Below are 15,561 nucleotides of genomic sequence, written 5' to 3'. Positions count from 1 at the left end.
AGCTTCTAATGCTGGGATGGAAATGTCAAGCCGTCTAACTTTTACATATTTCCCTACACAGGTTTTTTTGCAGTAGATAAGCAGTTTTGCTAACAGTTTCCTGTTTGAAAGAGATATTTATCAACACTCTGGTGTATGCATAACAGTTGCATCAATTTTCCAATTATATAAGCAAGCAAAATGTAAAACATCCATTTCTTGTATTCCTGATAACGTCAATAAAATTATCGAAGAATATGAACTTTACAAACTTGAACAAATTTCTCATATAGGAATATAAAAATAAATCTTCGTAAGCCTTGTAGAAGGTTCATATTTCTGTCCACACAGATAACTGAAGCACATGGACAAACAGATGCCTGAAAAAGCACAAGGCATTTAAGAATTTTTCTGGAAATTGTGACAAATTATAAGGCAGTTGGATTCTAGCAGTAAGAAAACTTGACTCAATGAAAATTTAATGAAAGATACAATTATCATAAAATAATATGGAAGTAATGAAAGAGAAGTTTTGGCAAAGCAGATAAATAAACATAATGGTGAACAGAAATATATATACTTATGTATACATATATAATAAAGAAAATCCATGTATACTCCAAAAGAAAATATCATTAGAAGAAAGCAGAGAAATAAGATAAGACTCATAATTGACAAATAAGGAGTATTGTTTTAGAGAATATATTGGAATTTTCAACAACAAACATATATGTAATCCGTTCTTTGCTCCTTAATCCGCTACCTGTATATAGTCATGCTTTATTTGGGTCTAATTTCATCAATGCCACTTACACTTATCTGGCATCATACCTTCATTGTGTTACATTCAGTACTTTCCACTCCAATGCAAAGTATTGCTGATGAAGGTCCCAGGGGGACCGAACATGCCAATATGTTCTCTAAAACAATACTCCTTATAAACAAAGATATACACACACACATCCATCTCAATTCTATTTTAAAATTTCACACTTACCTTAGTATTCTTTAATATAAGCATGTCTGCTTTGTTACTTCTAATTAAGAATTGCAGATGTAAGGATATTGTTGAATTGCCGCTCAAAATTTGATTCAGTTTCTCAAGCCTTGCGTTGTACTCCTTCTCTTCTGGCTTCAGCTGATAGGAATGGAGAGTCAAAGATATGTTAGGAAATTTGAATTTAAAGTCATATCAGTGCAAAAGTGCCTTGTGTGAGCCTCGTAGAAGATTTCAAAACCCTTTTAAACGTGGTTGCAAATGGCATCTTTTAGAATGGGGGGGGGGGGGGGAAGGAAATAACTATACAATGGGTAGTTTGTATCTAGGGCCTATACTTGGGCAAAGGATATTTGTACATAACAGATGGAAAATGAGCATGTATTACTGTCTGAGCATTATCTCTTTCACTTTATTGTTTTTGTCACAGGAATAGGGTCATCTTAATTAGTATTGCAGCACATGGCTTGGGCACTGGGTACCCGTCAAATCAATTCCGTGTCAACAATTGACTTAAGTAAACGAATATGTTTAAATTTAACTATAGCAACAAAACTGCTATAGAACATATAACAACAACAAACTCTTTGTATCCTACCCTCCATCTCTAACTCAAAATATTATACTCCTGAATCGTTTTTTTTTATATTTTTTATTATATATATAAATTTTTTATTTTTATATTTTATTTTTGTATTTATTTTTGTGCAGTTGAAGTGACCTCTACAACTGTACTAGGTTCTGGTTTGGTTTCTTCTCCGTCTTTATCTTCTGATGGAGTCTCTGCTTTCGTTTCTGACTCTTCGTAGAGCCTCGTAGAGGATTTCAAAACCCTATAAATGTGGTAGCAAATTACATCTTATAGGATGGGGGGGGGGGGCAGGAAATAACTACACAATGGGTAGTCTGTATCTAGGGCCCATACTTAGGCAAAGGATATTTGTACATAACAGATGGAAAATGAGCATGTATCACTGTCTGAGCATTATTCTTTCACTTTATCGTTTTTGTCACAGGAATAGGGTCATCTTCTTTAGTATTGCACCACATGGCTTGGGCACTGGGTACCCGTCAAATCAATTCCGTGTCAACAATTGACTTAAGTAAACGAATATGTTTAAATTTAACTATAGCAACAAAACTGCTATAGAACATATAACAACAACAAACTCTTTGTATCCTACCCTCCATCTCTAACTCAAAATATTCCTGAATCGTTTTTTTTTATATTTTTTATTATATATATAAATTTTTTATTTTTATATTTTATTTTTGTGCAGTTGAAGCGACCTCTACAACTGTACTAGGTTCTGGTTTGGTTTCTTCTCCGTCTTTATCTTCTGATGGAGTCTCTGCTTTCGATTCTGACTCTTCTTGATCCCTAAAGAAAGAGAGAGCAAGAATACAGCTTTGTTGATACATATTAATTAGAGTTAGTGAAAGAAAATACATTACTCCCTATACTAATGCTGTCCCTAAAGATAAAGAAAAAGATTTGATTGTTTAAACGTTTTCTGGGTTCCAGGAGCGAGAGAGAAAAAGAATATGAATTGTTTCTCTTATTGCTTTCTGAGTCTGACGGGAAAGATAGAGAGAGAGGAACAACATTGTTTACGAGTCTTATGTAACCCCGGAGATAAAGAACTATGAATGGTGAACTGTTCCTTTGGTCATTAAGTTCCCAAAATACAGGAAAGAATACATTACTGTTTCTGCATTGTAATTGGACTGTATAGACAGACAATAATACAATACTGTTTCCATGTATTATGGAACCCTAGAAATACATAGTATAGTTGAAATAAAAGGAAGATAAAGGAGAAAATATAAACAAAATAAGATTAATAAGCAAGACTTCTTGAAGGTCAATTTAATGGATGGCATATGACTTAAATCTCAAATCATTCTCCTAAAGGAATGCTCATGGAGTAAGAGGAGGCAGAACCATTATTCTTTTCTTACTACATAATATAATTCACATTTTAATTTAATTTCCACAATCTACGCTACACTGATAATGAAATGCCTGGACGCCATTCCACGAATCTAATCTAAGCTGACATATCTCTTACTCAGTTTTTGTTTCTGTGGGCGTCTCTGCTTCGGCTCCAACTGGTTTCAGAGAGCCTTGAATCCTGGCCAAAAACTTCTGTGTCGCTGACTCGTAGAGATCAAAACCAATCTGAAAGGCCATCAGGGCTGGCTCCTGAAGAAGAAAGAAAAAATGATGTTGCTTTCCCTTCCTAACACAGATTTTGAGAAAATAGCTGTCACAATTTTATGGTATTTCTATCCTTTTCAGAGGAATATTTTTATTTTTTATTTATATCACTTCCACCAATATTTTATAAAATATTTATCTCCATTTTTTATTCCTCATCAATTTTAACGTTTCATTACTCAACATATATAATATCATGCTGGGAAAGAGAATCATCCATAATTTGTCATTACAAGATACATGTGATACATCTTGCCTTATTTCCCTTTCAATTTGGTTTAAAACAATAAGTAGAACTTTGTTCAGACCAAATCTGAAGAAGGAAACCTAAATGTTGACTGAGAATTAAACAAAATTTAATCTACAGAATCTGTGGAGTGGATTGGTTGATCAAACAGTTAACTTAAGGACAAAGTATAAAAGTTAAGTTTTCAAGAAAAAAAAAAGAAAGTTATAATCATATCTGAGAAATTATTTATCTCATGAATATGAGTCACATGTCTAAGGTGAAGCAAACCCAATTATCACAGGTAGCTAATATAATTAAGAATTTGGTGAAAAACAACTGGAACCCAAATATCCAAGCAAAATCTTCTTCCAGTTGGGACATGCCGTTGGTTCTCAAGTTGTGTCAGGAGGTTCCTTTTTGTCAATCTATGATATCATTAGTGCAACAAGGAGGTGAAAGGAACATTGAAACTGAGATATTGCTCAAATCAAATCAGTCTTTTTGTTAGCTGTTCAAAAAGTTTGTTCGTCACTAGTATCACACTGGCTGATAACGATGAGTGGATTATTGCTTTCCTTGGAAACACAAGTAAGAGTCTTACCCCTCCTTCCTTAATGAGTTTATCTAGAATATCAGCCACAGCTTGAGGGTCATCTCTGAATATCAGACACTGACAAATGTTAATGTAGTCAGGGACAGCCAGGTTCATGTACAAGTCCACCAGTACGCCCAACACCTGGTATGAACAAGAAAATGGAATCGTTTTGAAAATAGATAATGAGAAATGTCTCAGGCTTCTGCATATGATACCTTGATTGAGAAATTCAAAAACTACCAAAGTAGGTTTGTAACGTCACTATGGTAAAACACTGCATACAATACCATGATAGAGAAATGCCACACTACCAAAGTAAAAGCCCAGTCACATTTCACCGGATTGCAATAACGGAGAGGGAACGAAGACAAAAAATGGCTCTCCGTTGATGTACGTTAGTATCCGTTTAGTATGCGGTTCTCCTCCGTCCATCTACGTTTCATTACCGGGAGGGTCCGGTTTGTCCGGTGTCGATTTTGAACATGCATAAAACTTGGAACGGACATCCACCGAAAAATGTCTCCGTTATTTATTCGTTACTAATCCGTTAAGCTTCCGTTTTATCAGTTTCTCATGCGTTTTGTTCGTTCTGTATGCGTTTGGCATACTGTATTTCTCCGTTCGTCTCTGGTTATTGCTATTGCTCACCGGATCATGAACGGACAAAGAACGGATGAAACGTAGAAGTACAGTACCTATACCGTATATTCGACGGACGCTAACGTAGAAATAACGGAAGTGTAAAGGAATAGAACTGACAATGAACGAATAGGTAACGGACGTTACACGGAAGAAACGGAAGAACTCAGGCTAGGAAAGTATAACAGACGGACATAGAACGGAGATGCAGCGTACCTCCTCCACCTTGTCCACTCCAAGCGTCCCACGCCTCATTCTGCTCCCATTACCTCTACCGTCAACACCTACATCATGCATGGACCCTTCAGAAAGTTTCAAGCTTTAGACCACAGTGTCAGCTACAAGCACAGATGCTTATCATTGAAGCCAACATCAAGACCAATGAACAAGTCAAGAAGAGAAGGAAGAGACGTGCTCGGCTTAAATGCTGGTCTAGGGCCTTGTTAGGTTCACAGAGAAGACGGCAGGGTGGTCTTTATGATAAACTAATGCAGGAGCTGCGAATGGAAGACCAAAATCTTTCATCAATTTCATGAGGATGCCCCCTGATTTTGAGGCACTCCGGAGGCCAAGGTTTTAGACCGTTACTTCTCCGTTGCTAGTCCGGTATGTCCGTTACTTTTCCGGTACTCCTACGTTTTGTATGTTCTTTATCCGTTAATTGTCCGTTGTAAATTCGTTACTATCCGTTGGTGTTCGTTAGTTCGTTCGTTGTTATTCCGTTGTTCATCCGTTGTTCGTCCGTTGCTGTCCGTCCCTTGTACGTTTGTAATCCGTTTTCACCGTTGAACGTCCGGTACGTTGCAACCCCCAGATGCATGCGCGACAAATTTTGCCAACGGAAATAACCGGATAACTGTTTTTCGTGCGTACTCTTGTCCGTTCGTGCAATCCGGTGAGATGTGACTGGGCCTTATGGTCATGACATCATAGCATCATAATTTTACTGCTGGATGCTATGTCATTGTAAAAAGGGTATTTGCATCAAGCAAAAATGCTATTAGCGTAATACTACACCAATGAAAATATATACATGTAGCACTTTTTGTACACTGAAGTATACTGTTAAAGTTCAGTAGTTTATTTTATGAGAAATATTATTCATACGCCTGAAAACTGCCACACAAAACGTCAACACTAAAATTATTGCCCGCAACCAAGCGGCTTGTTTATAACTAGCAATAACAGGTATGAAACAAAACAGATAGTTGGTTGTTTGACTTACCGTATTCCCAAACTGTCTCTCCTGTAGAAGTGACATCACAACTTTCACACTGTATGAAAGCATAGTAGGAATATCAGCAGACTTGAGGATAGCTTCCTTGAAAACATCCAGGCGTCTGGTTTCCAAGGCGATACCGACGGCTTGCTTGAATTTCTTGTCGTCAAAGCATCTCTTGAACATCCTATTCACAACAGCCTCTAACCTTGGGTCAATCTCTTTGGGTTCATCTTGGTGCTCGTAGTTGTGCACCTTGAGTTTCGTGTATTGGTCGATACATTTGGCTGGATACGAAGGAAAAGACGAACCAATCATTAGTGTTCATGTTAACCTCTAAGGAGAGGAATCTTAAAGACCAACAGGCCCAGAATTTCAAAAATTTAGCTAAAATCTCAAAATAAATTCCCACCTTTTTCATTTTCCTGCACACATCAGTTGTTCCATTTTCTTATGGGAGCAACCCAGTAATATTACTGATAAATAAGTTGTAATACTGGGCTTTTGTTTGATATGGAAATCATGTAATTATTTAACTGCTGTAATTATTTAATGTTTGCTGGCCGAGAAACACAAGTGCCTCCCCCCCCCTTCAATAGCAAACGGTTAATTCCATTTACATTTAAGCCAGCAAATAGCCTGAATTTCGGGGGCATTGATAAAGAGATATATTACGCAAGATATGAAACCAACAGTCGTGATGATGGGACGTCCGACACTTTGCTACCATGCAGACTTACCTATAATAGTTGAGACGTATTCCGATTTACTGTTGACGTCGAATAGACTCCCTGCACCTAGAGCATACGCTACAGACTCTTCAAAGGCTCCCAAGTGATAGTACACCTTAGAGGCGACCAAGGCAGCTATTTCTCTCTGTTCAAACTTTTCATCTTCATACATCATTTCACTGTAGGATTAAGAAAAGCAACAGTAAGTAGTAGTATGTACATTACAATTTAAAGTACAGTATGTTATATTGTGGTAAATTCAAGGTCCTTGATTTTACAGGCTCCACCCCCTCCCCCCCCCCCCCCCCAACACCACTTTTCTACAATCTCTGTGCTACACTTTTTATACTTTAATAATAAGTTCATTTTCCACATGGGTATACCTTAGACTTGAGACTAATGTACTAAGACATGCAAATGTCTGATAATTACTAATTAGAACATGATAGCAATGAGAGGTAGAGTATTGGCAAAAATATTTTTTTGTTATATATATTTGTCCCTGCATATAGTAGCAATAATGTATTAGTGAAGAGGAACTTCAGAAATGATTTTTTTCTTTCTTCTTAGGTCATCTTCCCTATTTGCTTGAAATTTCGCATTGTCATTATGTGACATTACATTTCATTACAAATCCTAACAATACATTGTATTAAACTACATTATACTATGTACTGTTATCTAATGTTAACTTGCATTACTGTACAAAGTTACCAGACCGCATATTACCCTACGGTGTGGTAAGAAGGACTTGCTGAATTTGCAACGTGCAAAGTAAAATACACAGTCTACGGGTACAACACTTGCTGCCTAAATTAACTTGAAAGTAATAATAATGATGATGACAACTATAATTATTATAACTATTATAATTCACACAAAACCACTCTGCTGATTGCTCAAGTCAAGTACAGTTTGATATAAACTAAATTTCACAATGACAGATGGAGGTGCTTTATTGGAGGTCTAGCAAATAATGTTTACAGTAACTGTGAAGTAATTCCTAGGATCACACTGTCAATGGAGAAAATTTTCATACATTTTTTCCACAGTGTCTGCAATCTCTGCCCAAAAGTCATCGACCAGAACATTAAGTTTCTCCAAGGCATACGCCTGATGGTAGGGAGAAGAAAATGAGAGAACATTGGTACATTACACATATTTGATGAATTATAAGAAATAAAATAAAAAAAACAGCTGAGGGAGGAACAAGCATGCATAGAATACATCCACGATGTGCAATAGGCAAGATAATACTACTTCATGATTACCTCTTGAGCAAGGTACTCTAAAACACCTGACATATAATCGTATATAACATCAGCCATGAGCCTGACTTCTACGAAAATACTCTGAAAATGTATTGCAGGGTTAGTGATGGCACAATGAGCTGTCTAGGCCGCTACGTGCAAATATCGACAAGACCATACACATGATGGACAATGCATTACATACTAAGGGCTGTGCCAACAAATTTCATCTTTTGTGCAGGCTTGTACTAGCTGCGCGAATGTTCGTTTTGGGAGTTGGCTGCAATATTTTAATATGCATGAAGATATATATATATTGATATGTTATAAAATTCTCAGTACATCCATATACCGACACTAACGATATTCTCACTGATGAAATTATTTTCTCAAGTAGGTGAAATGATGTTTCATGTTATTCTTTTACACAGATGTGTGAAAATTTGCAAAAGTCTGGAAACACAAACACATATGTAAGAAAAAAATGCGGACAAAAAAGAAATAAAAAGAACAAAGGAAATCTGTGTTTCGCAGGCAAAAGCTCATGACTGAAACATAGACTTAGGCACACTGCTTTGCAGTTCATGTAGGATACTTCAGGAGACCAAAGCTAAAATATTTTCCCTCTTCCAGAGGCATTCAAGTCAATGAAATACAGCTTATTATGTTGAAAGTAACACTTAAATGCAAGAATGCGAACTCTTTGTTATAACTTGGGCTCCAACATGAGAGTAGCTTTGTCAGCTTAGTCTATAATAAAGGGTCCTAATTAGTCTACATAGTTGTCTGGACAATGGATGAACCTAGAAAAATGTACTGAGCCAAAAATCAAGCTCTATTGTGTACAAGTTATTCAAAGTTCATGGTTATTTACTTCTTAGAAGGTTCTTTTGAGATGTAACATTTAACTTGAAATTTAATCTGAAACTTTACACAAAATCCCTGCTTCTCTTATGAAATTGGTGTTGCAACTGAGATGAACAACTTACCTTCAACTGGATGTCTGGCTCATCCAGCATAGAGATAACACCACCTGACAAAAGAAGGAAAAAGACAGAAATGTACCAAAATTAAAGGAAACACTGATATGGATAAAAGCCATATAAATATTTAATACTCAGGTCTAAGTTTGAATCAGTTAACCAGAAGTCTCTATCTCAACTGAAGCATGATGGGTCCAAGTAATGATGCAATTAAGAAATTTCTTTTAATTTAGACATATCTAGCTTTTGCAATACATGTTAACAATGTGCCCATTGTATGCATCTGATATCAATTTTGATAACTTCAAACTTGTGTCAAGTTAAAATAATATCCTTTGTTTTAATGCAACAATTACAATAAGCAGGTTCTAAGAAGAATAATTGGAGATATAGTTTGCATTCTTTGCATTCAACACAAACAAATAACAATTTAGCTGATATAACTTATCTAACACAACATAAGCAACTTGAAAGTGAGGATTTAAACATAGCTTTTCTTTCATTATTTGACTTTGAACACAAAATCATATTGGGAGACTTGTCAGCACACTTCAAGTTTGGCTCACTTTTCATTGCTATGGCAAAATCGTGGAATTTCCGAGAGCGTGTTATAATTCTTACCCCGTCATAATAGGCCCTTGACTATACTATTCCTAGGTCAAGGAAAACATTACACACTGCATGGGGATGAGAGGGCTTAGCGATATTGGTTAAAGAGACCGGTTTAATAATAAATAGGATTAATATAATTAGCTAATCATAACCACTTACTCTAGAGAAACAATAGTCTAGGCCTCTAAAATTCACTCATACCGCCTAAATTTGAGCCCATAGCCGTTATTTTAGACCAAATCTAACTCTGGCGTAGTGATATGTTATGCCATGTTATGCCTCTGTTGGCATTTATGTCCTCTAGTAGGATTTTTGCAGACTTAACCAATTCAGATTCAGATGGTTTCTGTAGGCCTAGTGTTTGTGTTCATGTGAAGATGATATGGGTTTAGGTCTGCGATATGCCAGGTCCCTTCCACTTCTTTTACCTTTCATAGGCCTACATAGAAAAGTCCTTTACAAAGGGGAATTAGGCTATATGCCTAGATTCTAACTTAAGGAAGAGGCTGAACTTGATAAACACTTTTTCAACATTACAGAGAAAGGTATGAAACGTTATAACATTAGGTATGAATACAACATACGAAGTAAACGTTAGGCTATCACAGTGATTCAGCGAAAGGTGAAGTGCAGACAGTACAAGGTTCACAAGTTACGCGAAATAACATTGGATTAACGTTAAACAGGGTAATTATCATGATATTTGATGATAATAGGGAAATCTTACCAGCTGAGGTGATCTTCATTTTCTTTAAGATCTATTACACTATATTTAAATGATTGATAGAGTAATTCGCCGGTCTTGTTTCATAGAACTGTTTTGTTGTCTACAACGAGTTTCTTTTTTTAGTCTCGAACGAACAGAAGACTCACATGCGAATATATGTGTATTTCAATCATTTATAAAATGGAAGTGCGCCACTACTCCACAACAGTCGCACCACCAAGTCATCCGACGTACTGTACTACCTGGCACCCTACTTCGGTAGTTTTGGTCAACACATTTACAGACGGACATACTTTTGTAAGTTTTAGTTTACCAAAGATTTATCAAAAATTAGCCATTTACGTTACGAATGCCGAAAACAAGAGCCATTAGAATAGAAGACAATAGGTATTAGAGGCTTAAAACAATAGAAGATTCAATACAAAAGTCATCTGACTTCTGTGGTCGAAAGCATTTGGTTATCAGCAGTCTTTGAGTTGACAATAGCAAAGATAATTCACCTCCGAAGCTAGAATATCCTTGACAATAGGCTTTAGGCCTAGCAGACAATAGGCCTAGCCTTCGTGTCGTAAGTCAACACTACAACATTAACCTCAGTCTAGGCTGCCTCAGTTAAATCTAACTTAGGTTTCAAACGCTACATGCTGTATCACTTCTCGGCGTTTTGGTCATGATCATGTGTAGCACTATATTCTCCTTCTAGGGGAATCCTGTTACACACCTGACGATGATCACACAGTCTCGATGCAAGGGGACTGGAGTTGAGAGCAGATCAGTTCTTTCCTGGGTGACTTTTATCAAAAAGTTATCCAGCCCCAGAAGTTACCAGAACTAGGGAGTAGGCTAGATCATGTAGCATTCAAAGGACAAACTTGATTGAGTTAAGCAAATGCCCAAGGCTAGCATCAGCTATCCAACCTGTGTTCTAAGGGGTGTGAACTGGAAACTGGGACTTGGGAGGCATAAAGGAATAATGAATGCAGGGATCAAAGACATTTATATTATTCAGTAACCTCAAAACTATCTAATATTAGATTTTTAAGTTAACAGCTTCCTGTTGGACTGAATAAGCTCGCTTTGAAAATTGGCTCCTAAGGCCTGACCAAAATGCACAGTAAGCTGCCATTAGTTATGCAATATGCCTGAAATTCCATCTTGATGACGTCAGAGAGGAACAACTCTTGTAACAAGTCTTTTTCACTCCCCGTGGAAAATATTCAGCTGTTGTTGCTAGGGCTAGAACTTTAGAAGGCCTCGCAATTTCCTATAAGCCCAACGCAGTTTAAAATATTAACGAGGCACCTGAAGGTCATAGTTACGAAAAATCAAGACTTCTCTTTTCTTTAATTTTCTGTTAAAAGGCTATGCTCAACGAGCACACTGACGCTAAGCCTAGTGTACGCTAAAGTAACAGTAACAATGTAGGCTGACTGTTACCTTAAAAGCATGCAACATGCCTTCCCAGAATTAGGCTTACTTCATATCCAATTAAAATTGAATGTTCCTTGCGTGGCCACGGATGTCGTTCATCATCACTTAGGTAGCTCTTAGTAGTGCTCTATTTTGGCAAATGGTTTCAAAGTCTGTTTTAGGATGTTAAACAGGCTTCTGGGGATGAAAGTAGCTTCGCCAAGTTATCCACTCATTGTGGCTACAAACACACTCCACCTCCGTAGGTCTCCGTAGATCATCTTCTTCCCTGTTTACTCTATGTTTTCCCTTGCCTGTAATTCCTCTGCTGTGATTATATCAGATCATAATCATAAGGCTGCGGCCCTACCATTGAACATGTATTTTTGATTTATGTCGTTTTTGTTTTTCGAATGAAATTGCTGTTTACTGACTGTGCTTTAGCACAGCATTTGTACGGAGAGCGCTACTGCTCGATTGAGTTGTTCCTCCCTGACGTCATCAAGTTGGAAAATGAAATGCACTGGTTACATCAGGTGTTATTACTGAGCTTAATTTCATTTCATGTGTACCAAAGACTGCATGCTACTGCAATATCTGCCACATAGATATGGCTACTACTTCTTATAAGTCAATCTGGCCACGCTGAACATAAACAGTACATTATGTTTTCCTCCCATACTCTGCAGAATTATGTATAATTGATGATAAGACATGCAACAATGATACCAACTATATGAGGGACGTATAATAATTGAAGCAATCATGACTGCCACTGAACAAGAGAAATACATTCTGTCCATTGATGTCGGTACAACAACCATCAGGGCTCATGTTTACAACACAAAGGCAGAAGTGGTTGGTCAAAGTGACCAAGCAGTAAGTACTTAAAACAGATCTGAAGAGAATGGGTTGGCTTAGGGTGGGGCGGGGGGGGGGGGGGGTGGTACAGTCCTGGGTCAATTTTAAGGCCTGGGAAAAAAAAATGGAGGAGGCCAGGAGGAAGGTGGGATGTATGAACAGTGCAAAAAGGAGGACCGGTGATGTTATATTTGCCCAGGTAGGAAATGGCTCTCAATGCAACTGACTTTAAAACAGGTGTTAATAATCGCTTGGATTTATTCCTTTGAAAGTTTGTTGGTAAATTGGCAAATTATGAATTGTACATTATATTTGTTGGGAAGCTCTCTGCTTTCTTACATACATCTCAGGGAATAATTTATCCAGTATCGTATCGCATAATGAAATAGAAAAAGGTCAATTTGCTATACAAGTGCAAAGATAGCAATTTTCTACACTATAGCACCGATTGAGAGAAAAAAGTCATAGCCTTCACAAAAATTTGAATAAGGGGTTAATCAACGGTCTAGCGTGCGTTACTCACAGGATTAATGCACTATCAGGGGATAATGCAAGCGATGCACGAGGGCGGAGCCCGAGTGCATCCAGCGATAGCATTACTACCATTTGTGTGGGGGAAAAATCATAAAACAAAACATTTTTATCTCAATACATTACATGTATAGAGATATTGTAACAGTAAGTGGGACTCTCTCTTCTCTTAAAAAATTTTCAGCGTCTTCAAACAAAGTTCTTTTTCTCTGGAATTTCCAGAGCAAGAATATATCATATAGACCAACAAAAGTTACTGTTTTTTATTCCAGAATTGTATCTCATTCTGTGATTTTTTCACCGATTTATGTCCAAATCGGGCCAATTTGGACTGAAAACACACTTTGGCAGACCTGTTTTGCACACGCTCCAAAACTTATGTTTTATGAAAGAGAATAGAATAGAACTGTCTTTCAACAGTGGTATCGTCTAAGATAGGGTCCTATGTATTATATATTTTATTAACATTTTAAACTTTCATTTGTTGTTTACAGGTAGGTATTAATAAGAATTTTACTAGCTGTATATGACATTTTATGGCTTTTATTTGCTTTATTTGATGTTTAAATGATTTTTCTTTCTTAAAACAACACTGAGCTGCCGCCCCTACTATTAGTAAAAAGGTCCGTTTTTGATGATTAAGCCCCGCCCCAAGTCTGTTTTGTAGCAGATTGGCTATGACTCATAACAGCTACATGTTAGATATACGAAAATGGCTACGCTCGCGACCAATTTCTGTAGTGTAGTTAGGTACGCGAGGTGTTAGTGTATTGCATGCTAATTACATTCTGTACTGCTGAATTCTACGTAGTGCATTTAATTTATATTAGGCCTTCGTTTTTTAAGATCCATTTAAGGATAGTACTGGTGTTCAGGTAGCTTTTCAGAGCAAGGGCCATGATAAGTTTGTTTGATTGCCCTTCATGTATTTTGTATAATTATATACGTATACACATTCTTGTATTTCTGAAGGCTACTTACTGTAGGCCTAGTGCATTTAAAAAAAATATATATATAGGCCTAGGCCCCTAGGCCTAGTCCTATTAGGCTTTCAGTGATAGCCACATTAGCATTGTACTGGTGTTCAGACAGCTTTTCCTAGGAAGGACCAGGGTAAGTTTGTTTGATGGGTACGTATAAAAGAGGAGCCGGCCATAGCATCACAACTTTTATAAGACTATAAAAATTGTATAAGGTTATGTTTTATTTATAAGGATATAAGATGTATAAGGTTATATGAAGTATGTTTAGCTTTCTTTTGAACCTGTAATGTTTGACATCAAATGTACAAAGAATTAAAATAAAATAACAAAATGGAGAGGAACTGAGGTGGCTATTAGGGGAAGAGGAGGCCACCCATCACTTGCATATAAAAACTTGTAATCTTCCTTTACATTATTTGTTTCCAAGTCATAAATCCATGAAATCTTCATGTCCAAAAAATTGAGATGGAAAAACGTGGGTTGTTTTGATATCTAGAAGTGGACACAGTTTTGATGGTAGTCACCACTACAGTAACATACAGTAGGTCAATAGGCCTAGCTCTCAAGGGCAGGCATCAAGAATATGGTCGAGTTGTTCGCCTCTTCTAATTTGGCTGTTGTCATTGACGTCAAACTATATGACCAAAAAGTCCAACAGAGACTGACCTAAGATGAAGGATACCACATAAAAAACAAGTTCTTAGGTATTCTATGACATTACTAAACCTTGCAACGTCGTTGTTTCGACTAACAGGCAATGAGCGCTAAAGGCAAGACTAGCAGGATAAAGTGTAACCTGCAGAGACTATTCGTGGCAAAGTAGCAAAAATGCAAGTTATGTATTTGTTGTACCGTGATTGATATTGATAATTGTAGAGACAGAGCAAAGATTTGAAATTAGGAATCAAAATTAAAACTTCCAGTATTGAGATACTGCATCATTGATGCTCTTGTTGGTTACATATAACCAAAGATTTATTAAAGTGATGTGCCGTAATTTTACCATGCGTTACTCACAGGATTAACCACGGTCAGCTGACCTGAATGGACCAATAGGATTTAGGAATCTTTACTAAGTATGAATGAACACTAAATTACCCCAGGCTGCATGTAGAATATTGATGCTAACTTTTCTTAGTCCTTTCATTGAACATTATGTCATGAATAGTTTTTAGACAACTGCAGTGACCTCAATCTGGTCACAGCATATCTTAAATACTGAAAATCTATGGTAACTAAGTTGACTGCATATTCATTTTACAGTTATTCATCATTAAATTTTGAATAGTTAAAAACTTGATATAGAAATCTTTCTGAAATTGATGGTTAAAATGCTAACCAAAAAAAAACAAAAAAAACAACAGCAACTTACAGAGAAAATTTGGGTAGAAAATATTCATTAAATTTGCACAATTTGGGATTGTAATTTTCTTCTTCGCTTTAAAGGCTTGATCCTTCTTTTATTTCTCTTTTCCTTGTAGCTAGAACTTCACTGTCCATCACAAGGGATTATTGAGATTATCCCAGAGGTACTCTGGAATCAGTTTGTTACCACTATCAAAGAAGCCATTCAGGGTGAGGACAGGACAAACTA

General features: G+C 36.8%; 2 protein-coding genes across 2 annotated transcripts in view; one reads left to right on the top strand and one right to left on the bottom strand.

Moving 5' to 3' along the window:
- LOC139975149 (26S proteasome non-ATPase regulatory subunit 1-like) overlaps positions 1-10,324 on the bottom strand; it is a 42,266-nt gene extending 31,942 nt beyond the window's left edge. The window contains exons 1-9 of the mRNA XM_071982797.1: positions 10,183-10,324; positions 8,850-8,893; positions 7,650-7,723; positions 6,620-6,789; positions 5,886-6,166; positions 4,028-4,162; positions 3,049-3,182; positions 2,267-2,357; positions 977-1,117 (exon numbers count right to left, since the gene is read on the bottom strand). Of these exons, the coding sequence (XP_071838898.1) occupies positions 977-1,117; positions 2,267-2,357; positions 3,049-3,182; positions 4,028-4,162; positions 5,886-6,166; positions 6,620-6,789; positions 7,650-7,723; positions 8,850-8,893; positions 10,183-10,201 (1,089 nt within the window). The 5' untranslated portion in view covers positions 10,202-10,324. The remainder of the gene's footprint in view (positions 1-976; positions 1,118-2,266; positions 2,358-3,048; positions 3,183-4,027; positions 4,163-5,885; positions 6,167-6,619; positions 6,790-7,649; positions 7,724-8,849; positions 8,894-10,182) is intronic.
- A 17-nt stretch (positions 10,325-10,341) lies between these two features.
- Positions 10,342-15,561, top strand: part of LOC139975159 (glycerol kinase 5-like) — a 20,970-nt gene continuing 15,750 nt past the window's right edge. The window contains exons 1-3 of the mRNA XM_071982818.1: positions 10,342-10,479; positions 12,282-12,471; positions 15,449-15,542. Coding sequence (XP_071838919.1) covers positions 12,358-12,471; positions 15,449-15,542 — 208 coding nt within the window. The 5' untranslated portion in view covers positions 10,342-10,479; positions 12,282-12,357. The remainder of the gene's footprint in view (positions 10,480-12,281; positions 12,472-15,448; positions 15,543-15,561) is intronic.

The sequence above is a fragment of the Apostichopus japonicus genome, chromosome 10, assembly GCF_037975245.1.
Source record: "Apostichopus japonicus isolate 1M-3 chromosome 10, ASM3797524v1, whole genome shotgun sequence".
Taxonomy (NCBI): Eukaryota; Metazoa; Echinodermata; class Holothuroidea; order Aspidochirotida; family Stichopodidae; genus Apostichopus; species Apostichopus japonicus.
Note: the sequence above shows the minus strand (reverse complement) of the source record. Positions and strands in the feature narration are given on the sequence as shown.